This window comes from Struthio camelus, chromosome 13 (assembly GCF_040807025.1).
Source record: "Struthio camelus isolate bStrCam1 chromosome 13, bStrCam1.hap1, whole genome shotgun sequence".
Taxonomy (NCBI): Eukaryota; Metazoa; Chordata; class Aves; order Struthioniformes; family Struthionidae; genus Struthio; species Struthio camelus.
In genome coordinates, this window is record NC_090954.1 from 20,705,706 (window position 1) to 20,730,582 (window position 24,877).

The following is a 24,877-nucleotide window of genomic DNA, read 5'->3' on the forward strand; positions in this document are numbered from 1 at the left end:
GTGGTTTTCAAGCTGTTTCACTTAAAGACGTCTCCTTTTGACACCTGAAATACCCAGTAACTCACTCTGCCGGGGGACAATCCCTCCCCTTTCTCAGACTGCGTAATTTTATACAGGGAATCACTTTGGACAAGCCCAGCAGCACAGGGAAACTCAAAAGGATAAAGAGTCATCTGCAATCCAGTTTTATAAAGGAAGTCACTCTCCTCAAGCAATAGATGGCCAAGTGCTCCCTGCCATTTCCAAAACCGGCAGATAGGACAGGATTAGGGTCACGCTGCAGCAGAACGAAGCCTGTAGTTTCACACGTAAGACACACACACAACTGCACAAACCCCCCTCAGGAGCAGCAGTCGTCATAAACGTGCATGTCCTTCTCCAGATGTGGTCCCTCAAACTTCCCAGAAACCATGGTATTTTATTGCCATTCGCACAAATCTTGAGCATGCCTCAGCCTGCCACTGAAAAGCAGGATCTGGACCCAGCCAAAATGAATTTGTAACCACCTCGCTACTTGTGGATGCTCTATGTCGACACGACTTTTGTCTCTCCAGGGATGCGTGGTGCTCACGAGGGATGGAAGTCTCCTCAGCCCCCTGGCTGCCACGTTGCCGGGCACTCTGCTGTCTTCCCAGTGAACAGCCACAGCGCACAGCAGATTTCTTACCCCTAGTCCCTGCCAACTCCCCTGCTGAAAGCCAAATGCTGAGTTTCAGGCTGGAACCCCTCGGTTCACCTGAAATCAGGCAGAGTAACACACGTGATCGCCAGCAGGAAAAATTCCCCTTCCCGCCTGCCCTTCCTCACACAATGCCAGCCAAGGTTGCCACTGACTGCGGGCATGCGCTGCGCTGCCTTTTGTCTCTTCCTACAGCCACATCTTCAGCCCCTTCCTCACCTTGTTTCTTGCCCAGACCAAGATGCTCCAAGCCCCTTCTCCCTTTGTTATCTGTTCCCTTGGCTCTGCGCGTGCCCACTTCAGATCCGTTATCTTGCTCTGTGTCCTGGTTCCTGAACATCCTCTAACATGAAGCCACCCAGGGCCAGTTGGACCTGGTGCTATTTGCTGCCCTGTGCTAGCTAGAAACTGCAGTAAAAGACTGGGTGCCACCTCTCTCTAGACCCACCCCAGTTTTTGGTTCAACTTTCAACAGATTTCTGAATGTCGACTCACTAATCTTTGCAAGGCTCCTCTTTTCCCTGTTGCCTTTATTGGGCTAGGCCTATACTCTCTTTATCGTGGAGCGGGAGCAGCTTCCAGGCTTTCTTGCTAGGACTGCTGGCAACACTGCAGCATCCAAAGCCGAAAAGGCATTGGTCCCTTCCCAGCCACAACTTAAGAGAAGGAAGGTTCACAGCACCAGGACTTGCAGCCCTCACCAGTAGCTGCGTTTCAGAAAATTGCCTGGAGTGCCGGGGAAATGAATCCCTTCCTCTCTCCCAAATACCTGAGCTGTCACAGGGCAAAGCAGCTCTAAAGTTTGCTTTTTCTTTCCAGATGACGACACACACAGCAGGAGAAGAGGAAAAGGGAACATCTTAGAATAGCCATGTGGCAAGAAGACGGCGCCTCAAGGAGGAAAAACTTGGTTGTTAAAAACAGAGGCGGGCAACTGCCGCTCTCAGTCTACAGTCTGTTTCAGAAGGCTGAGCCCAAACACGAAGCACCTGAAGGTGAAGCTCCACTAGACAAGCTACTGCAGATCACAGCACAACTTCCATACCTCTCTCCTTGTGAGTGCAGCAGCGATACCCTCAGAGGGGATGGATCGTAATGTGAAACCAGGTACCCTCTTTTTCACATCAAACAAGCACAAATACCAGAAACCAACTACCACTAACAGCTAGTTGGCTCCTTCACAGGAGGTTTCACAGGCAGCTAGCATGCCCACATTCTCCACCAAATGCCAGGACATCGAGAACTCCATGTTGGACACTTTTCTGTTTTTATTTTAAAAAAATCCAGAATGGATCCAATAACAGTTTTATTATCAAGGAAATTGTTTTGCCATAAGCAGAGAACAGACACAGGATGGAGCAGAAGGCTCAGACAAATGAAGTATGCAACTTCCACATAGCCTCTGTCGTAAGAAATAATGTTACAGCTAAATTTGAAGTAACCCATCTCCTCCAGAACAAAGGTATCAAGTTAGATGCAGATCTGAATGTTCTCTAGCAACATAGCCAGCCGTGTCATTGCTGTACACGGGGCCTATTACCTGCTTGCAAGTACTCAGCTCCGCAAAAAGGATCTACACTGGTGTTACTGCTCTCCAGGACTTCCATCTCCATCCTTAGATTCAATAACATGGTTTCCAAACTCCGACATCAAATTTCGTACGCCATTGTGTCATGTATCAGAAAGAAGTGATCAGCGAGCCCCCAGGTGGCTCAGTGGAATACCACAGGGCCAAGAACTTGGAACTTTGTCTTGCATGAATTAACTTTCATCAAGTGACAATTTATCTAGCAGACACATCACTAAGTTTATACATTAAAGAGATTTTATATATAGAGTACTGCAAAAACACAGTAAGTCTGATTTCTGCCCATTTCTGCTCAGGAAGGTCCCTTCTCTCCCAAGCGTCAAGAACATCCTCCTCTTCATACTCCAGTCTAGGCAAGACAGAGACTTCTTATTGCTTCTCCTCCTTCTGATCTCCTGGACTTCCAGAACCCTCTCGTTCTGAGGCCATCTGTGAAAGAGTTCGCTTATTAGCTGCAATAACAACATGCTTCTCCTGGACATATTTATTTCCAACTAGCCGCTTAGTTCTAGACTGAAGAAACCTTTCTTTAGCGAAAAGAGTATTTGTCCACTGGAGAATGGAAGTGATCTTCATCTCTGCGTGACCACTACTAAGAGGAAGTAAATTATCTTCCGATTTACCCTTTCCCAATGGACATAACAGGATTACATTGCAGCACTGAACTGTTCAGTGCTGCATCAAGAAAAAAAGCCCTCGACAGTGAGGAGAGCTTAGCACCAACAAGGTCACCTGAGCAGAGCGTGACACTTCTATCCCAGGAGACTTCCCCAGAGAGCACACATCTACCAAAAAGGGCGTAGATGGGTGGGCCTTTCACTGGGAAGATGGAAAAGAAACACCCGATGGCCTTGTTTCTTGTAATTTTACACAAGCTGAATAAGCAGCCTGTTACACAATCACCCCTAGAATAGCTCAGACACTACATTACTTCTCTAGACACCTTATATACACAGAAGAAACCCTTATCCACAGTTCTTGATGCTCCTTGATCAATGGCTTTCCCTACAACTCTCTCTAAAGGAATGCAACATGCTGCCTGTAAGGCAGACTACCTGCAGAAGGATGGCCAAAATTTCAGGCCATCAGCAATGCTCTTCTACAGCTGCAGCTACAGCAAGTGTTACTTAAGTGGAGCTGCACTGAGATTGAGTGCTACCTCCAGCACAGCTCTTGCCTAAACATTTGGTGGCCCGAGGGGTGGGGTGGCTCCCCCCTCCATCCAAGCACTATAAAACACAAAGGGCTGAACCTACCTTCTTGTAGGCCATTTCAAAGAGCTTCAGGGAAGCCTGCTGCAGGCTGGTTGCTGCCTGCCTGATGTTTTCTCCTGTTTCAGTGTCTTTACGAGCCAGAAGTTCCCTCATTTTAGCAATTTCTTCCTTCAATTTGTTGCACTGCAAAAAAAGTTACAAACAAGCATGATGCAATGCTGCACTTGGTTCACTGAAAGTAGCATTCCTGTCATTTCACCCACCTCCTGGCCACAGCAAAGCTACCATTTTTTCCCAAAAGCAATGAAGTTAAGTCTCAAATTAAGCCATAAAGCCAGCAGGGACTAGAATCATGTCCAGCTCCCAGTGGGCACATGTCCACTTCACTAAATGCACCACAGTTGGCATTAATTGGTCCCCTTGTTTGCAGTCTCAGCAGAGGCGCCAAGGATAGAACACACTGTGGAGACAGAGCAGCTCGCCAAGGATGAGAGCTGCTCTCCCTGGCACACCTCACCAGTGAGTCAGTCACCCCGGGAACCAGGGTAGGGGGAAAAAGAAAGCTGGTTTTCATCTACATTTAAGGCACTGTCAGAAAGCCAAGGAGTACCACCCTGTTTAATCCCTTTGTTGCACGTGGGAGGAGCAGGAAGGCAAACGAAAGCAATACGGTCTCATCCCAGCCCCTGTAGCCATCTGTCAAACCCTCCACACAGTCTGGCATTTCTCTGTCAGACCGGCACACTGCTGGAGAGGCAGGCCTGGAAGAGTGAGGTTACTGGGGGACAGCTGTGCTGGCAGTGCTTGCAGTCCAAATGTGGGCACAGCGCTCTCCTCATTCAGACCCACAGGATGGGGAGGGTGATTGAGTCCTTGTATGTCAGGCTCCCACCTCCACCCAGACTGCACTGAGTTTCTTCCAAGCCATGCTACCCACTTGCCCTTGGCATTCCCAAAAAACAGAGGGAACAGTCCCTGCAGGGAAACAGATACGCAGGCTTTGCTCTGTGTTCCTGGGAGAGAAAACTCCAGTGATCACACTTCCGATCACACTTCCAAACACACAGTGAACCAACATTTATCCTAAAAAGGATCTGAGCTGAAACATTCCCCCCTGCCCCGCCCCGGTATTTAAACTAATCAGAGGCTACTTGACAATAAACTACAATCTAGTTCCCTCTAACACCTCACAGAGCCCCAGGAGCCCTTTCATTCTTGTTTCCAGGAGTTGCTAACGTGAAAATTGCAAAATCTGTTTTAAATTTGGCTTTTGCAATTCACTAACGCAGAAATTAAAGTGTCACTCAGAGCAGTATTAAAAGCACTCCTTTGACACTAAACAGCCACTTCACTCCAAAGACAAGAAAAACTGGAGTTGAGTGAGTACAACAACTTTGGTTGCTTCCAAGTTCTTGGGTGTTACGCTTGCACTGTTCCGAGTCTGCCAGGATTACACAGCAGCTATGCCTTTGTTCCTCTGCTCATACGCTGGCAGTCAGTGTTTATCGTCTCTTAGTTTTTGAGCAAAATCCTCCTCTCATACAGGCCGCAGTACAGTTCTTATCAAACCACTGCAAGGCCAAGTCAAGGACGTAATTCACGCAGAAGCCCTTCATCAACAACTTCACAGGCGCTTAGATCCTCAGTGACACTGAACTTATACTTTGAAGCAGGATATTTGCTATTATCCAAGCCCACGTCCTCATAAGTACGTCCTTATAGCCTCCCACGAATCACGTTCATTCCGCTCAAGTGCAAAAAAACAGAGGAGTCGATGGCTGTGCCATCTTTACGCAGAACGGAAAGAGCCAGCTACGAGTTAAGTAGGAACTCTGGCACAAAACCACCATTAAAGCAGAGATGCATAAGGAATTTTACCTCCCTTATTGTTAAGTGATCTGGAACTACCTACCTCATCTGCTGGCAGCTGATCCTTGAATTCCTCCATCTTAGATTCTGTATCATGGATGATGCCTTCGGCCATGTTTACAGCTTCCACACGTTCCTGGGGAAGACGGATCATAAGGGCTTACTTCGTACATCACTGGCATCGAGGTTGTGTATGTAGAAACCAACAGCTGACGCTTCTTTCCCAAAACTGCCCAACTCCATTATAGCTCCCACCGAGGGTCTCTCCCCCTTGCCATTAAGAGGGGAGATGCAAGCGAACCATTTCTAGACGCGTTCTGCTGCCAAACAGGCAGGCTAAGCAAGTCGGTCCTCACAAACCTTCACTGCCAGCAAAACTCACTTTCCCTGGAAGCAGAAGCACAGCATACAGCGCAGCTACTGGCACACGGGAAAAGCCAGCAGCTGCAGAGACAGCACAGCTCTCTGCTCCTTGGAAAAGCTGTGTGGCTTTTCCAAGGGGCAGAGCAAAACCGCTATTCACTATTAGGCTTCCCCTGCAAAAAGAGTGTTAAGAGTCAAATAAAATGCTGGGTTGTTTTTCTGATACCCTCTTACTACAAGCCTTTGTAACATCTCAACAGTGTGGGGAAAAAAAAGTGCTAGCTACTAAATTTGAGTTACTACTGCAAAGAACCAACAGGAGATGGAGGGTAGTATGTTTTAAGTGCAGAAAGTGGTAGTTCTGCTGAGACATGATAATTCAATCCAAGCGTCAACAGGAACTATTTCACCAGCAACAGCCTCCGAGGCACCCAGCCCCCCCCCACCTGAAAGAACGGTCTACGCGAGCAAGGGTGTAGTAATATTCTCAGGAGCCCAACCACTTATGGAGGAAAATTGATGAGAAATAATTTTGTTTCTATACTATGCCTTCACTGTTTGAGGGATGTACAGTTCGCAGCAGAATGATGAGTCTAGTACAGTGATAATTCCATTTATGCATTCATGATACATCCACAGTGGTAAAATCACGATCAGAAAGGTGCCATGAGGGGATTTGGACAAGTGCAGTTATGCAAGCCAAAAGACAGAGAAACGTTAATTAAGAAAGCAACTTAATCTTACGTGATAGCTCACTGGACAGAGAGCAATCCCATTTCAGGATTATAGCAGGGAAGAAATAATACTAGTTCAGTGATCAAAGGGACAAAGTTAAAGTAAGGCAACAGGAAGAAGTTTTCAGTGCAGCCTTTTCACAAGTACTATGCCACCCCCTACACTCCCTGGAAACAGGGCAGTTACTTAAACAGTGGGACTTTCAAACCAAGGTCTTTATATGTTCTGCATCTAACTTGCAAGTGCTAATAAGCCAACACTTTGTGGCTCTACAGCTTTTGAGGCACGGAGATCCTGCTTTATTTTTATTTATTCTATGCATTCTCCCCTTTTCTGATCCTTTCACTGAGGGTCAGATTCACAGTGCTTCCTGAATACCCAGAACAGGTTTATACAGACTCAAAGAACACAAAGCAGATAAACTCAATGTACCAGTTTCAGCCATCACTGAACACACGCTGGTGCCATATCCCAGAACAGGTCTTCACTCTGTCTGCTGAAAATCTCTATATTTAGTGGTGCAATTCATTAGTACTACCCTCATTAAACCAATTCGTTCCAACCATTAACCCTACGAATATCACAGGCTCAGTTACTCAGCCGCGGGAAGTGTCAGTCCTTTCTGACAAAGTCAGTGAGGCTTTCAAGCATCTCCCGACAGCTTCACCTGCACTGAAGGCAAATGCTAGGCTCAGTGAGATACAGCATTCAAGATGCCAGAGTGATATTTTTAAGATGACAGAAAGCAACTACCCACTTACAAAGGAAGCGTGCTGAGGTTCAGCTTTGCTTGGTAGGTCCTATAGATTAAGCTTTAAAATAAGCTCCGAGAACGGTGCTTAAATATCTCCTGTGGTGCCTGCATTTAAATGGAACAACATCAGTGTGAGAACCTCGCTGTCATAGGCTAGCTTCAGATAAACACTGTCCTGCCTGCTATCCTGGCTGAAGGCCACTGATGACAAAAAGCATAAATAGATTTGGAAAGCTGTTTGCTATGTGTAACAGACAGGTGAGTTTGCTTACCACTGTCTCCATGCCCCAGTAATTCCTCAGGAAGGAGTTAACGTACTCATCACAGAAGGCCCGTTACCCAGCCCAAGCCCAAGATGCAAAAGTATACATGGATATACTATACTTCATGTGCACCTTCTTGCACATGAGACTATTTCCATGTGTAAACTGGATATAAAAAAAAAAGTAGGTGTGCAGGTAACTGCACAACAACTCAAGAGTGTGCAGACCAGGACCAACAGCTCCTTCAAGCTGGGCACAGTTAGCAACACGCAATGCGATTACCAGCAGACACACTAGTAGCTGGCAAATACCACAACAATCACATTACCTTTCTGCGTCTGTCTTCCTCTGCGTATTTCTCTGCATTCTTCACCATGTTCTCAATTTCGTCTTTGCTAAGGCCACCAGAAGACTGGATAACAACTGCATTAGAGGAGGAGCATTAATAAAGAACATGCTGTCATCTTGGAGAAAAGAGAGATTATTTCCCAAACCCTCTCAACAGCAGCAGCCTGGCTCAGGAACTCTGTCCCTGTGAAGACCCTGTGGGCAGTACAAAGGCAGCCAAGCTTTGAAGAGGTAACGAACCAGCTTGCAAGATAAAAGCCTGACACCTTAGATCTATGAACTCCCCAGCTCACTCCCCAGACGCTTCCTGCCAACTGGTCTGCAAGTCACTTTGTCTGTTCTTCAGGTAGTCCTCCTGGAAAGTGAGCGTGAACACAGGGTCCCTAAACCAACGGGGCATTCTGGCAGGTAAAGCAATAGGAGGAATCATTTTACTAGGGAACGGGGTTTCCTTTCACTGTTGGAAAGCAGCCCAGGCTGGAAGCAGGCTAAGAGGACGTTCCTCACCCAGCTCCTCGCACTCCTCTCAGTAAGCAAGCATGGCACAGTTCTACAGCACCCCACCACCACCCTTTTTGCTCCCTTTGTGCCAAAAAGCATACTCTAGAAATAAGCTAAGTTCTACAGTAAAATGCAACTGAACTGGGAAAGAGAGGACATCTTGGATATTGCAAAGTCCAGAAGGAGGGTATACTAAAGATCCTTATCGAAAATAAGTTTTCTGTACACTATTTGGTACAAAATGGTGCAAAACCCTAAACATGCACAGGCGTGCTTTGGAAGCAGATGCAGGGTGAAGAGTTCAGTTTTATGATTAGGATCATGCTTGCATACAAACAGGTAGCTAAAAAAATTCTGGTTGCTTGTTATCAGGAGATATTTATTCAGAGCTAGAAGTTTACCGCATGTGGAAAATCCCTTTTTGGCTCTACAGGGAAACCAAGGTTACAAGCAGTGTGTTCTTGGAAACAAATTTAAGCCAAAGACTAAGCTGCATGATGAAGAACAACATATACCTTGAAGTTGCCACTACGTAGCAAATTAATTGAAGCATGCCTTTGACTGCTCACGTGGTTGCCTCCAAGAAACAGGTATGGGGCAGTACAGACACAAAATAATCTCTTTTGTGCCTCTAACTGGAAAGTATGAGGGGAATCTACAAACGCTTCAAATTAATTTTCTACTAGTTCACAGTATCCGACTCCACAACAGGGCTTTGAAAACACAACCACATCATTAATTACCCCAGAAGAGCAGGCCTAACATCTCATTGCACTACAGAGCAAAACCTACCGACAGATTGGGAGGCTTGGGGACTTCAATATCTAGAGATGTTTTGAGGCTAAATGAATCAAAGTGAATGAGATGGTTACGCAAAATACCTGCAGCAGACACTTGAACGTCAAGATCTTTGCAACAGACTAGTTGGAAATAAAACAGAGTCTTAGCATAAAGCTTGTCCCATCAGCTGCATCAGACATGTCTTGGGTTCAACAGGAGTGTTCCTAATTCAGTTCTACCCCCAACAGCTGGCACCTCCATGCAGACAGCTTTCAGATAGCAATTTGTTAGTGCCCTGGGCGTTCCCAGAGGAAGAGTTTCCCAGAGGAAGAGTACGCCCAGGAACCAGCATAGGGAACTCATACAAGATGCAGGATTCCTAGTCTCCCAAACCCCATTTCCGTGCCCCTAGGACGAGCAGGGGTGTCCTGTGTCACTGCCTTGAGTTCTTCAGCAACACACGACACTCCTGCAGGCAGCAGGAGCACTGCTCCGTGAGTATACCCGCGAGTCCAAACAGAAAGGGCCAACCTGTATACTCAACTGCCTCTCTGGGAACTGGAGGACAGCTGATACATACAGGAAGCCCAAGGGAACAATTGCACTCCGCTGAAATATGGCTACAGTGACGACAGCAGACAGCGAGACCAAGAAAGGACTGTTGTACAGAGAAATTTGACTTGAAACCTGAAAAAAACCCTGCCAGTGAGGACTTCCTTGACCATGGTGTAGGTAGAGGCTTTAGATGACTGCTTGCCCATTAGACAGGGCTGCAGCCGAGACCACTCATTGAGAGCAATGGGTATCTCTGTCAGAATGCTAACAAAGAGGGTATTTAACAGGTAATTTCTTTTTAAGAAAGTAACGTTACCAGGCCAGTTGTCACTTCTTCCCTTTCCCATTTCATTCTGCAGTAACCCCACTTTATACCTCTCTTGCCCTTCTTCCCAGTGGTCATACTTAAGTGGAAATTACCTTTTCTGTCTAAGCCCCCATGGTAACTCATTGCTTGTCCCACCTTTATCCCAAACAACATGTTGTGTTCCTGACTGCTGGGCTGCAGCACCCGCAACGGGTCACCTAGTGCTACCCCCAGTGCCTATGGCAGCAACCTTTGCTGCTCCATATCTTTCGCTCTTTTTCCTTTATAGCATCCCAGGGCACTTGCACTTACTTTGCTGTTCACGCCCAGTGCCTTTATCCTTTGCCGAAACGTGAACGATACCATTAGCGTCAATGTCAAACGTGACCTCAATCTGAGGCACTCCACGTGGCGCTGGAGGAATTCCAACCTGAAAAGGAGAAGTGCTTAGCCATTAGCTCCCACGCAGACGTGAGCTCAGGGTATGAGCCTCCAGTGCTGGGTGCATTATCTTGGTGATCTGCCAGCTAACTCAACTGTTAACTAAGCCTCAGAGCTGAGCCATTTAAATGCCTGTCAGCATCATGCGGTGAATTAGCGTTACTTTTACAGATTTAACAGGATACAGATTTCCACCCAGAAGGAAGGACAACTGCACAGACACCACAGGAGGTGGCCACATGTGTCTTCTGGAGATGACACAGCTTCTGCTTTAACAGTGAACAAGCCACTCTTGTTCACGTACCCTTTGGGGCATGACAGCAAGCTGCATTTTCTTAATTCTGCACCGGAGACAACTGGACTTCAGCACAGTACCTCTGAGGCTACCATATTAAGACGGTGACAGGTAACCTGCCTTTCTTTAGTTACAAAAGGAAGGCAAACTCCTTCCCTTACGGAGGGCTCTTCCTAGCAATATGAAGGTTGGACAAACAGGTGGCACTGCCAAACTCTGTTGGCCCCAGCTTGTGAAATTTAAAGCAGAAAGGAAATCAATTTTCAACGTAATTTGCCCCAGAAAGATCTCTATCTAAACAGATAGGGTGAAATCAGCAACTTTCAGGCAGACTACAGCTACCAATATCTGAATAAACTGACTGTGCGCAGGGAGCTGGCTAGTCAGCCACAGTGAACTGCAGATGCCACATACTGCACTCATACATCCCTGGATCACAGCCATTCTCCAATAAGCAGGGCAGTTCCACAAGGGCTTGTAGAAATGTGGTGCTAGGCTAGAAACAGGCTACCCTAAGCACTGCAAGTAACATGGAACCTGCTGACTCATTTCTTGTCTTTGCAACAAGATCATCCTCCGCTGACAATGACCAGGGGAAAGGTCAGCATCCACTGCGCAGGCCTCGTACTACAAAGCACTTTTCACCCTTTGTGCCCAGAACTGGAGAGGGCCTTTCTAGGTGACTGCATCTAGTTCCAAGGCTATAGCAGCCGCTGCACCATGTAATCCTGCTCAAAAACTTTAAGGTCCATTTTATAGATCAGCTGTTCTTCCCATGTCACCGGAAGGCTGTCCCAGAATGGAACCGTACCTTTAGAGGCTACTTTTTTCCTACAAAAAGGATCAATCGTTCTCTGTGAAATAAACAAAAAAACACATCCACTGCCTTAAAGGGAAGGGGTCAACTGAAAGAGAGAAGGCTTTGAACTTCTGAAAAGAAGGTCAAGTCTAAGGTCACGAATGCCGAGAGCCAACATACCAATGTGAACTGGCCAAGAAGTTTGTTGTCGCTAGCCATCTCTCTCTCTCCCTGGCATACTTTAATCTCCACTTGAGTCTGCCCATCAGCAGCTGTAGAAAACACCTGTAGAAAACAAACAAAAACTTACTGAATAGCTAGTAAATTGCAACACGTGAAGTGATGCAGTTACAAGCTGATTAAACAAGGAAAGGCATAAAAAGAGAAGCTAAGTTGAAGGCATGAAGAATCACTAAACACTTACCATGCCCCTATTTTTAGAAAGCTTTAACAAAACACCAAGGCATCAAAACTAGCAACAGCCTAGTTTACTGGCATCTTGTCCTATACGCGTTTGAGCGCACTAACACTGGTAACGCTACGCCAGCAGCGGGCTTCAGTGGCAAGCAGCCACATTACCAGAGCATTTCCTCCTGAAACAGTACAGCTCTTGCCTGAACCTCACACCCCAGAGCAAACAAGTGTTATCAGTAAGAGCACACACTAGTGGACCCAGCCAACAGAAAGTGAGAGAGAATCACACCCAAGCCTGCTAGGACCCTACAAAGCATGAAAACATCTGGAAAGAAAAAAAAAAAAAAATCCTTCCTAGGGACACAGACCAAGAAAGGCGGTCTCAGCTAAGTGTTGTGCTCAGTTTCAGAAGGTCTCCACACAATTCCTCTTCAGAATGATGTGTTGACAGTTACATCACAGCACGTACACTGCGTTCCTGACCAAACCAAAGACATCCTGGGATATCTTGGCACACGTTAACTCAACTCCTCCTCTTGGGGGTATGCTAATAATTAACAGAGATACTCAGTGGCTGACTAAATCTTGATATCTAAGCTTTTTCTCCTTCCACTTCAGCTCTGCCAGCTGAAAAGGAGATAGGATAATTTATTAGGATGCTTTGTGTAGCACGCAAGGGCTGTTTGAAGAGACCACAGAACACCCACCCATCCAGGCAGAGTCAGTTTGTACCTGGCTCTTCTTAGTTGGAATGGTAGTATTCCTGTTGATGAGCTTTGTGAAGACACCTCCCAGTGTCTCAATCCCCAAGGAGAGGGGAGTTACATCCAGCAGCAGCACATCAGTAACATCACCAGCTAACACACCACCTTGAATAGCTGCACCAATAGCAACGGCTTCATCAGGATTAACTGCTTTGCTAGGAGCACGGCCAAACAAATCCTGTACAGTCTGCTGCACCTGAATGGGGAGAAAGCACAGCTTGTAGGCACAGTAAAACATTACTGCCCAGCACTGCAGCTGCAACACTCTGGCAGCCTTGGCTAGGGATTTGTACCAGGGGAGAAACCCTCAACTCAGGTATCCCACCCTGCTAAGTCCCTTTCAAAGCCCGTCCTTTACACTTCCGCTGCCATGTAACCCTGTGGTATGACAAAAGGCTAAGTTTCAGGCATATGATTGTTCCAAATCCCCATCTTCCACGTGCCCTGTTAAATACACTCATTTTAGTATAGATAACCCCTTCTCTGTAGGCTTTCTTGCAATGAAGTTTGCCAGCTGCAAGTCAACCCAAGTACCCACCAACACAGGCCCTTTCACGCAGCCCAGCCATTTTGAAGTGGGATCACTCCATGCTTATCAAGCAGGAGTCAAGCACTGCTTCCCTGGAATTTGCGCAAACCAACACTGGGCAAAACACAGCTGCCAAGGACAGTGCAACTGTGGAGGCAGAGCACAGGGGAAGGTCAAAAAAGCCAGAGCAGAAGGACAGTTCATCTTGTTTGGGTGTAATAAAAAGAAAATGAGGCTGTATGAAGGGCAAACTCTTCATTTACAAACTCTTTACTTAATGGGCTATTTCACTAGGGAGGTAGATCTGCTATGTCAGCAGACAGTTTGAGCTCTGTTATTAGCTTTTTCACTGTTCTGCCCTTTCAGAATGATGTGCTCATGATTGCAACAGATTTACTGCTGAAGTTTCCAGATGGGAATGCAATTAGGTATCTGCAATTCAGCCACAGCTCTCTAGTCCCCTCCTCCCTCTCAGCAGAGAGGTGCGTGAGAGACTTAGCTCCTGCTCACAGCCTCCCTCCTCCTTGCACTAGTCAAGCTACTCAGGCAAACATCTGCACAGGTGAGCACGACGTGCCTGGGAAACTATGCGCTAAAGGAAACGTCCAACTCCTTCGCGCTTAAGCCAAGAGACATCTGCCGGGAGTGTTCGTTACAGAGGAAGACACTATACGAGCATATAATTAAGTGCAAGTCTTCCCCTCTGGAAGCATATTTCAAAGCACAAAAGAAACATTACTTCTAACCACCAACTTTATGCTTCCTGGAGCACTGGCCACGTGACATTCCAAAGAACACAAGCTCCCTCCTAGCCGGGGCGCAGCACAACAGGACGACGTACACGAGAGGAGGCTCTGGGCTCCATACTGACACCAACCTTGGCGACCAGGTGAGCCAAAGCTCCAACTGCAGCGTTCAAGAAAGCATTATGTAATCTCAAAGCCACAGGTGCTGGGGGTTAAACACTGATTTCCACCCCCTCCCATTTATTAGTACTGTCTTCTGCCCCCAAAGGGCATGTAGTACTTCAGGAAGGGCACCATTTTTCTTTTATCCAGCTGGAACAGCAGGGACTTCCGGAAGGTGCAGCAGTTACCCTACTTGAGTTTTGGCCAGAGTAGCAACTTCTGTCTATCTTGCTGCCCTGGCTTCCCTGCCTGGATGACCATCTGTACACACTAATATGACCTCCAGCTACTAGGGTCATTCAACACTTCTGGGGAAGAAGGAAGAACCTTCCCCCCTCCCCAAAACCCAGGCAGGACCTGCCCAAAGCATGCACAGTCCTAGAAAGGATCAGTCAATCACAAACAGTAACAGCAAGTAAACAGTTGAAGCCTGACAGAGCCTACAGAATATTTTAGGGATCTTTCCATTAAAAAAAAAAAAAAAAAAAAAACCCAAGCTGTTCCCTTGAAGAGGGTAGCGCACATACATGTTCAGCATTGACTACAGGGAAGCTGAACAGTAGTTTTCATTGCTGTGAACAAGAACGGTAAATCACCAGCAGACAGCTCCTAATCCACAAGACTGTGCGTGTCAGCACAGCAAGCTTTTAAGTCACCTGTCGGTGTTTATCACCACAGAACACAAGGGCCAAGTACTTAGGCAATGAGTGTCCAGAACAGCTAGTTAAATATGCTTGACAACACAACTACAAACAGGTAGCCAAATACACACAGGCAAAGCAGCAGGTTAACAGAACTGTTCTGCTTGTGCAGTCTCTTCACAGCTAGCACAGCTGACTACAACAGTGAAGCTACAGGTGCTCTACAAAGAGAAAGCAAGCCACAGGAAAGCAAAGATTCCCAACAGGTTATTACCACTGGAAGCATACCTCCTACAACACACTTAATTCCACAAGAGAAAAGAGGGAGGGAAAAAAAAACAAACCCCACACACGCAAAACCCCCCCATCTTGTACATCTCAACAATGCTTGCTGCTTATGCTGCTTCCACACTGGAAAAATTCAACTTGACTTTTAACTCCTGGTAACTCCCACTTGTCTTGGTATGGTGTAACTCAGCTGTGGCCTCCAGGTCCAAGTTGAAAGCAGTAGCAAGGGACTCTCATCCCGCCTGGGCTCATGTCTCTTCTTGACACAGGTGATCTACTCTTGGGAGCCTTTACCTGCTGGAACCGCAGTTACCAGACTCCTAACTTTTCCTTTACAGATCACCCTTAAAAGAAAGCACAGGGTAGCAGTGCCAGCTTTGTCCCTAACAGGGAAACAAGTCATACCTTTGGCATTCTGGTCATACCACCGACTAGGATGACTTCACCGATGTCACTCTTGCCGACTTCAGCGTCCTGCATGGCTTTCTGGCATGGTGCCACCGTCCGCCTGATCAGATCAGCTACAATGCCCTCAAACTGCGAACGACTCAGCTTCATGTTCAAATGCTTTGGTCCAGAAGCATCCATAGTCAGGTACGGCAAATTAATGTCTGTCTGCAGCACAGAAGTGGACAAGGTGTCAAGAACAGGAACTGGAAAACAAGGCAGCTACACGCGGGTTTTAGATCAAGTCACAGGCTCTGTTCTGCCTGTCTTGACATTTCTGCATCTCTGTTTACTCCAGAACCCAGTAAGTTCCTCTTACGCCTCCTCTCAGTAAGGAGGACATTCTTATATTTCAGACAACAGATAGGAGGCAATGTTGGCTTACGCATATCGTTTGCCAATATTACTATACACGAACAAATTGAGATGAAACTATCTTTGCACGAGGGCTGGGAAGCACTAGTATTTAGTTTTTAACATAGCCAGGAGGTAAGAGCTGAAATACTAGAAGTTACAACCTTCATTCCCTCCCTCTAGCACAGCACAGAAGAAAGTCCATCAAAATTTAGAGAGTGCCAAATGACTGTCTAACATTTCATACAAGAATCTACTTCAAGGAAGTGACTCACAACTGTTTCTTTAAATGCAAAGTTGTTTACAAATTGTAAACAACTACACTCATCAGTACCAGGGACCATAATCCCCATTTTCCTTGGCTATTAGTGCAAGACCTCACAAATTCACAAGCTAGATGTTTAAAGCAAAGCATAGATTAAAGCCAGCTTGTTCAAATGCTGAGTCATGCTGACATCAAAAGACATTACAAATCAAAGCAATTCAAAACATTAGTACTTTAAGCGCTAGAGATTAAGTTTTCAAAACAAAACCTGAACTCACGTTACTGGCTAGACCTATGCAGACCCTTCGCAAATAGCATGGGCAAAAATATTAGGAAGAATTGGGCCAAAAGCAGGTACTTTTTCTTCACTGCTAAAGAATTAAAGAATTCATCTTTTCCTGGTATGAACAGACTGCATTTGCCAGCTCTTGAGCTAGTAAAACAGAGCCTGCTATGTCTTTGGCAGAACTATGCATCCATTGTGACTCGCCTAAACTCCTTCCTATGAGTTCCCCATCGGCCAACAAAAAGACCACCGTCCAGAAGAAAAAAAGTTTATTCAAAAATCTAGAAATTGGCAGAGTCCCCATTTCAGTTACTATATAACTGACCTTAATTTCTATTTCAGCGGTACAAGTTTAGGTGCACAAATAGCACCACAAGATTTTGGAAGTGCAGGAACAAAAGCACAAGGTCTTCCACAAATGCAGCAGTACCGAACTGCAGCTAAATTCCCTAATGCCCATCACAGTTCTGACACACACAATAAGTTGTGAACAAGGTCACGTTCCCTGCAGGATAAGAAAACATCTTCTGGTCTCAGAAGAGAGGCAAAAAAACCCAGCATCTCCTATCATTCTAAGCTTCAAACAACTAATGACTCTCCCAGACACCGACAGACTATCCTGCTAAAAGATTTTCAGTTACACTGATGCCATTTGGTTAAAGTGAAGCTTCTTCCGCCACCAAAAGAGAAAAGCAGCAACGTTATATAGTTTTTGGAAACAAATATAACGCAAAACTCAGTGCAGCAAAATGTTTTACTGCGCTGCTTTAAACCCAGCCACTTACCTGCACGGATGAAGAAAGCTCACACTTTGCTTTCTCTGATGCTTCTCTTACCCTTTGAAGAGCCATGTTGTCTTTAGTCAGGTCAACACCCGTCTAAGTGACAGAGAAAATATATCTGTTTGTGTTCGCACAGCGGCCACGGAGTGCTTTTCTTCATTGCAGTTCACCTTTCTATCATACTTTACTATAAGTACGTTTGCAGAAATATAGCCCAATACTTGCACTTTTTCTGCAGATCCCTCTCACCTCTGGCAAGTGTATTTAGTATTTCAAAACAAAAATCTGTTAGTCCTTACTGCTCTGAAAGTGCTTGCATAGTTAAGTTACTGACTAAAGCCTGGAGAAGCTGCTGCATTACAGAATACAAAAGCAAGACTGGATTAGCAACGGAGTTGCAATTACGTTGCAGTTGCCCATGGCCTACTCTGTACTGTACTACGTGCATCCGTACTGACATATTCGGTTTGTCCACAGATTTATAATAGTAAAAGTAAGTAGATTATATATAGGGTAATCCTGCCACTGAAGGGAAAAAGCACAAGTCCTGCTATTACATCTGTTTTCCAGGAGAGGAATATTCTGCCTCAAGTAAATAAATATAAGACCCGGAGGCCAGGGTAACCATGTGTCTTTAATACCTTACTTATTTTAAGTCTCAGGTGTGCCACAGATGACAACTTAAGTCCTAATAATTTAAATAAATTCCCATCCTTCCATAGAAGTTAAACCAAGTTTAAACACAGGCCAAATTCTGATGAGACATCTTACCTCTCTCCTGAACTCTTTAACAATATGCTGTAGCAAAGCCTGGTCAAAATCTTCTCCGCCTAAGAAGGTGTCACCATTGGTGGACTTCACCTCAAAGACTCCCTTCTGGATTTCCAAAATGGAAATATCAAAAGTGCCGCCACCCAAGTCATAGACTGCAATACTACAAGAACAGAGGCAGAAAAACACTTTCTAGACAAAGTTATGGGGCTCAAAAGCATTCAGCCCAGGAGATGAGGTATGCAGAACTCATGTTGCTGTCCATGGAGTCAGTTAAAAACCTTATTTAAAGACAACAGTAATCAGGTTATATAGCGTACCCACTCCTTGGGCACACTGAATCCACGTGGAAGTCTTCTCTGCAAGGCCTGCTGCACTATGATAGCATATAACCTTGCTAATTATTTCATCCGAGAAGGCTCCTGCATGCAAGGTTTGGTAGTTCCTTCTTCAAAAAAAAGGAGACAGGTACATCTAATGACAAGTGCAGGGACACTGGAACCATTATGAAAAATGCTTTGCAAAGCATGAGGCTTTCACAGCCCCGTAATCTACATCGGAAATACAAAGTCGGTGTCAAAAAAACTCCATGCATTTATATAACCACCTGTGAAAGTGATAGAAGGTAGAATACAGTTTGGAGAAGACATGCAAGCTATGGACACTGGGCACCGAACCTGAACGTAACTCCTAAGCCACCCTTAGGCACCAGTGCTGACAGCCAGCTGTCCTCAGCCACACTTGTCGTCACTACCAAAAGGTAATATAATTAAACTGACACCCAGCTTTGGTAATTAAGGATTTCTCAAGACAAACAGAAAAACAAAGACCCCCCCCCACCCCGAACACCAGAAGATGCATTTACAAAACAAATTACAGCATGCTTATTGAAGAGAGGATAGATGTTATGAAAAAGCACTTACACTTTGTCTTCAGACTTGTCCAGACCATAGGCAAGTGCAGCTGCTGTTGGTTCATTAATCACCCTCAAAACATTCAAGCCAGCAATCTGCCCAGCATCTTTTGTAGCCTGAAAAGAAGAAGAAAAAAAAACATTGACAATTGACAGAAACTAAACACAGCTTAAAAAGCCAGACCAAAAAAAAAAAAGAACCAAAACCAAACCAAAAAAACCCCTTACAGCTGGATGAATACCTGTCTTTGAGAATCATTGAAGTAAGCAGGGACTGTGATCACAGCATTCTTTGCTGAATGTCCCAGGTAGTTTTCTGGAAGGGGAAAACAAGCAAGCAACAACAACAAAATAAAACACAAAACCAGACAAAACAGCTTATCTTCATAATTAAAAATGTCAACCACATTACCACTTAGTTTAATATCTTTTTTTCTGAACTAAGGACAGAAGAGAAGCTTGCTGCTTGAAAACCTGCTGCTTTCTGGAAACATGCAGAAGGAGCTGCACAGAAATTGAAGCTTTTCTTATTCACGTAACTTGGAATAGTTTGTAGATCCCTGACAGAGCACAGCAAAGCACCTCGGCCCTTAATCAGTAACCAGAGGGAACCTAGTGAGTAGGAATTTATCTGAGAGCTTAACTTGCCTTTTTGGGGCGCATAGACTGAAGTTTTCTATGTCTGTCTTTGGAGTGTTCAACATGTGATCCACTTACAACTTACTCATTTTGGTCCTCTTTATGAAGTCTGCTGTAGGTAACGTTTATACAGTACAAAGAGTGCACACACACTACATGTTTGCAAGCAGAGCTTGCAATCAGAAAGACATATTACAGCCTAATTTAACGTCAGAACCTTATTCTCCTGAAAAAGGGCAGGATGTGATCAAATGCAGATTCAGACCTGCTAAAAAACAAGAACGCGCATGATGCGGAGACAACACACCAACAGAATTTTTGTCTATGCATTAATTCTGCACAAACTTTACTTGCTGCATTATTTTGTTTTGCTTGGAAAACCAGATCATTCCAGACAAATTCAGGCAGCATCCAGGGCAACAGCCAGCTGACCTAGAGGAAGTAGCCTTCTGGTGAAGGCAAAGGAGCACCATCCTCAGCTCTGAAATAAGTCAGGATCATCACATCTAGATGCCTTACCCACCACATATTCTTATTTCACTCTTGGGTGGAACTTCAGCAAGTGCCCTGGATCTAACACGGAAATACCTTGGAGAGAACCTTCAGTAACAATACTCAGTCTTGTCCTCCAGATCTTCATAATGAACGTGCAAGTGCTTTCTAAACCCGACGGCAGAAGACAACTAACTACTCTGTGTGTTTTTTCCTACATGTTGTACTCAGTTCCCCCAAAAACTGTACTAAGGACTGAAATGGGGAAAAAAAATTCTCCAGTTCAATACAACATTCCTTCTTGTAACTCATGATAGAGACTTTATTATTAAAAGTAGGCCAGGCAGGTAATTCAGCTACCTCAAAATAGTACTCAATTTCGGTAAGAATATGCTTTAAATGAAGTGCTAACCTCTTGCCAAAGACCCCAGTTTGAGGCAAGACGACTGATTCTCCTTGAGGCTCTATAGCAGCCCATCTCTGTATTCCTCCATGATCTGCCCCACGGGAGGGCCTGCCATACAAACATTCCAGAACCAAAAAGTGTTTTTTACAGCTGCAGCCCATCTATTCACCAATGCCCAGTACCAAGGTCACGTCTGTGTTCCAACATAGCAAAAGTCAGGCTGTACCAACCTGCGGTTTCCTTCATCTTCATTAGTACAAAGGCACCAATCTGGCTTGGAGAATAGAGTTTCCCATGAGCTTCTACCCAGGCGTCACCGTTGGAGGCACGGACGATTTTAAACGGAACATTCTTACTAAGAGACGAAAAGAATTCCACACCTAATTTCTGTATCAACGGCACCACATACAGCACAAAGCCCTTACAATTAATATCAACAGAACACGTACAGGTTTTTGACAAAAAAACCCTGAACTTTCCAATGACAGCCTCAGATCTTGGGAGCCCCAAAAGTGCCAACGTACTACTTTGCCCCTTTATTCAGCTACGTAAACCTTAGGTATGACTGTGCAGCACTGAGTGTACAATCAAGACCCTCAAGAATGACAGAAGTCTCTTTTGTCAGATGCTGACTGTTCTGCGCAACATCAGCAAGGCTGTGGAGGAGAGAGACTAAAAAGCCTACTATCTGACTTTGACCCCAAAATCCTCACAAAGAGGAGCAACTAATGTAGCAAAATACAAAGTAGCCTCTAGTATATTAGCAAAGAGCCCTTCAGTCGCGAAGGTGCTACTTCATTGCCCATCTTACATTTAAGAACAGTTTAAGTCATGCTATGCAGCATAATATTCCATATGTTTTCTGCTGGAGGGGGAAGTTGCCTTCCACTCTCACTTACATATCCTTCTTCACTTCAGGGTCATCAAAGCGCCGCCCGATGAGGCGTTTGGTAGCATAGAAGGTATTGTGTGGGTTAGTTACTGCCTGCCGCTTCGCTGGCATTCCAACCAAGCGTTCACCATCAGCTGTAAACGCAACTACTGAAGGTGTTGTCCTGGCACCTTCAGAGTTTTCCAGCACCTATATAAAAACCATAACAGGATGGCATCAAGAAACATTGCCTTTGAAAACAGCAACTTAGACGTCCAACCTTTAGTACAGTTACTGCAAACTAGTATTTACTTTTGACTTACTTTAGCTTGTTTTCCTTCCATAACTGCCACACATGAGTTTGTTGTACCCAAATCAATTCCAATAACGGCACCTTTGATCGCTTCTGAGCTGTAAAGCATATTACACAGAAAATAACATTACTATTAAAGGAAGATGGCAATTAATTAGACGGCAAGAAAGCATCCTATCCTGAAGAAAGGACAAAGTCCTTTTTCACCAGAAGCAAATCCACACTGTATCCTGAGCCTAAGGGTCAGAGCCAGAGGACACCTTACACTGGAAATCAACCTCATGCTAAGTGTCTCTGTATTCAAGCAGATCATTTATAGCTAAATCTCCACTTGTTTAAACATGTGAAACACTATCCTTCACCAGAATAACCTTTATTACACGTATTCTCAACAACCCTTCAGATTTTGACACACACATGAACTGAACTAGCAGTTAATTCTGCCCCTCCCCACGTGAGACTTGTTTTTCATTAGCTTTGATATTTGTACTCAAACTTGTGTTTGAAAACAACTACCTGGAATGAAAGTTTTACGAAAAGATTGCATTGGTTCATTTCTTAAGCCATGCTTAACATAAAGAGAAGAATATACAAAGACAGTAAGAACTGGCTAAACCCATGCAAGCCTCTCTCAGGTAGAGCCAAAGCTAACCATTTTTTGGATCCTGCAGATCAACAAATGAATTATGTAAAGTGGGAGTGGTTCTTACATAAGTCAAATTTGAGCCCTTCCTTTCTTCCAAGTGTATATTCACCCTTTCAAGGCCAGAGAGAACCTGAGTCATAGTTTTGCCTGATAAATAAAATCAGGCTCTGGGATGAAGAAAGCATACTGAAGCCAGAGCAGGGCCCTCTTCCTCACCAGGATATCATCTTCTCACACTCTCCAAGATACTAAGTCCCTCACTTTGTAAGAAAGTGAATCCTGGTTGAGATACCATAAAGCAGTGATCCTGAAAACGAACAGCTGCTCAGTTTCTCTGCACTTCTCCAGAGTTTTCCTTTCTCTGTGCTTCTTAGTTTTCCTAACATACACAGATTCCTCATGTTTTTGCGTCTCTAGTTACAACAACATCAGTTATAAAACATGCCTGTTACACAACTAACTGCTACACTTTTTTCAGTATCCTGTAACAAGAAAAAAAGGCAAGCAAGACACACAAGCTGTTTGAAACGAGTTTATCTGCGGTTAAATGTGTTAATGTGGTAAATGTTAACCTGCAGGAGCACCCTGATTTCATGACATGTGGTGATGGAGAGAAACAACTGTCAGCTTACAATTTGCTGCACCTATTTTGTGTGTCAAGCAAACAGAGAATCCCTAAACACAAAAAAAAAAAAAAAAAAAAAAAGAGATAAAGATGCAGCCTGAGAAACTGACATTCATGGGTTCTGGTTTTACACTACTTCAGCAGCTGCTGGGGGGGAGGGGGAAGAGTGTATTTTATTGTTGTGACTAATTGGCTCGTTGAGACTTTGTAAGCACTTTGTACTTACTGGAATTTTGCCTTTAACAAGTTTTTTTGTTTTTTGTTTTGTATTTTGTTTTTTTTTTTTTTAAATCAGAAACTGTTTTTACCAAACTTCTTAATTGCTCATGGAGTAGAAAACAGCAAGTCCAACTTGTTGGTTTTGCTCTGTTTCTTCATCTTTGACCCCAATAATCACCTTTGGCATTAGGGGGACAGTAAAGATGGTGTCAAACCACAAGACATGAAAAAAACAAGGGAAGACTTACGCGTATTTTCTGCTTGATGCTGCTCTGAGAACATTTTGACTGAGGCCATTCCAGAATGTCTATAAAATAAAAGATGTTTTAATGACAGTCCAGTTTTCAACACAAAATTATCTTCAACCCATAAGTTTTAGAGGTAGACAACTTACAAAGTAAAATGGTTCTACTACAGCACTGTATTTTTTAAATTTTAATTTAAAACTAAGAAAGAATTTGATAAAATTTCATTTTGCCATATAGTCAGAAAGCAATCACTGCTCTTATTTGTTGGGGATACAACTGATCTGCATCACCAGAGCTGAGTAAGTTTGCTCATGCGAAACAGTCTCTGAACATGCTACCGATTTAGCTGGGAAAAGCTATTTCGGTAAGTTAACCTGAACCGTCAACATGCAACGAACAGCAGCAGATAAACATTAACTCCGTTCCTTGAAGCTTTACGCACTGTCAGCAACAAATGACCGACTACATCTCTTGAAGAAGCTACAGTCAGTCTTTTGCAGTAACTCACAAAAATTTTACACTGGCCACTAACTGTAATAATATATTATCCTTTTTCCTGTCCTCAAAGTGAGTTTCAAAAAAAAAGAAAAAAACTTAATACAGACAAGACCACCTCAAAACACGAGTATTTTGCTAATCCTTCTACACCCTTGGCCTATCCCTACTCCGCGAGTGGGCAAGGCCCACTCACACAGCCCAGCTAGAGCAGGCCGGTCCCAGCTCGAGATACAGCACAGGACAGCCAGCAGCAGGACCTGCACGAACAGCTGTAGGTTTTGCTATCCACGTTCGTTTACAAAGTTCCCCCATCAGCCTTTGCCAACTTGCCTATCAGCTATCGCTTTTACGTGAAAGGAAAAAAACAAAAACAAACCAAAGTAAAATGGAAAATAATCCCCAAACACCCTCTGCAAAACAGAGCCCGGAGCAGCCTTGCTGTTTTCTTCCTTGGCAATAAAACCCGGCGCAGGGACCCCGCGCTCCCAGCGTCCTGTCCCCGCTTACCCACCAGGCTGCCGCCGTACCCTGCCCCACGCTCGCTACCAGTTACGCCCTTTTCCTAATGGAAATCTCGGCATCGGCAGCTGGCGGAGCCCACACAGGCCCCGACAGCTGGGCCGCGGCCCCCGGCGGGGCGCTCGGCCGCAGGCCCAGCGGCCCCGCAGCGCTGGCAAGGCCCGGCCGGGCCTCCGAGCGGCCGCGGCCTCCCTTCGCGGCCCCCCGCAACCCGCTTCGTCCCCCCCGGCCCTCAGCGCCCCCCCCCCCCCCAGAGCGGCCGCCATCCCCGGCCCTCCCCCCCCAGCGCGGCCGCCATCCCCGGCCCTCCCCCCCCAGCGCGGCCGCCATCCCCGGCCCTCAGCGCCCCCCCAGCGCGGCCGGCCCGCAGCGGCGCCGCACCTGCGCGAGGCCGGGGGCGGCGGGGCCGGGCCCGCCGCGCGGCAGGAGGCGGGGGAGGCGCGCGGCGGCGCGGCTGGCGCTGAGCATGGCGGGCGGGCGGCGGAGCGGGCGGCCGGGAGACGAGGGTGCGCGCGGCTCTTCTGGAAGCCTCCACCCACGTGGGCCGC

General features: G+C 45.6%; 1 protein-coding gene and 1 non-coding gene across 2 annotated transcripts; both read right to left on the reverse strand.

Moving 5' to 3' along the window:
* Positions 1 to 1,927: 1,927 nt before the first annotated feature.
* Positions 1,928 to 24,877, reverse strand: HSPA9 (heat shock protein family A (Hsp70) member 9). Its single transcript, XM_068959211.1, has 17 exons — positions 24,711 to 24,877; positions 23,313 to 23,371; positions 21,585 to 21,672; positions 21,290 to 21,471; positions 20,621 to 20,745; positions 19,096 to 19,169; positions 18,864 to 18,970; positions 17,941 to 18,103; positions 17,173 to 17,265; positions 15,441 to 15,650; positions 12,638 to 12,865; positions 11,672 to 11,776; positions 10,269 to 10,386; positions 7,794 to 7,888; positions 5,394 to 5,486; positions 3,524 to 3,664; positions 1,928 to 2,696 (listed from the first exon to the last, which is right to left on the reverse strand). The coding sequence occupies exons 1-17, from the start codon at positions 24,795 to 24,797 to the stop codon at positions 2,637 to 2,639; spliced, it is 2,028 nt and encodes a 675-aa protein (XP_068815312.1). The 5' UTR covers positions 24,798 to 24,877; the 3' UTR covers positions 1,928 to 2,636.
* On the reverse strand, positions 12,300 to 12,370 carry LOC138069202 (small nucleolar RNA SNORD63). Its single transcript, XR_011144017.1, has one exon. It is a non-coding gene; the product is annotated as a small nucleolar RNA SNORD63 (small nucleolar RNA).

Coding starts and splice junctions, on each gene's coding strand:
- HSPA9 (XM_068959211.1), bottom strand. CDS start 24,797: ATGCTCAGCGCCAGCCGCGCCGCCGCGCGCCTCCCCCGCCTCCTGCCG. Junction 11,777..12,637: donor TTCCAACTAAGAAGAGCCAG/GTACAAACTGAC, acceptor TGTTTTCTACAG/GTGTTTTCTACAGCTGCTGA. Junction 5,487..7,793: donor AGGAAGACAGACGCAGAAAG/GTAATGTGATTG, acceptor CGTCTTCCCCAG/GAACGTGTGGAAGCTGTAAA.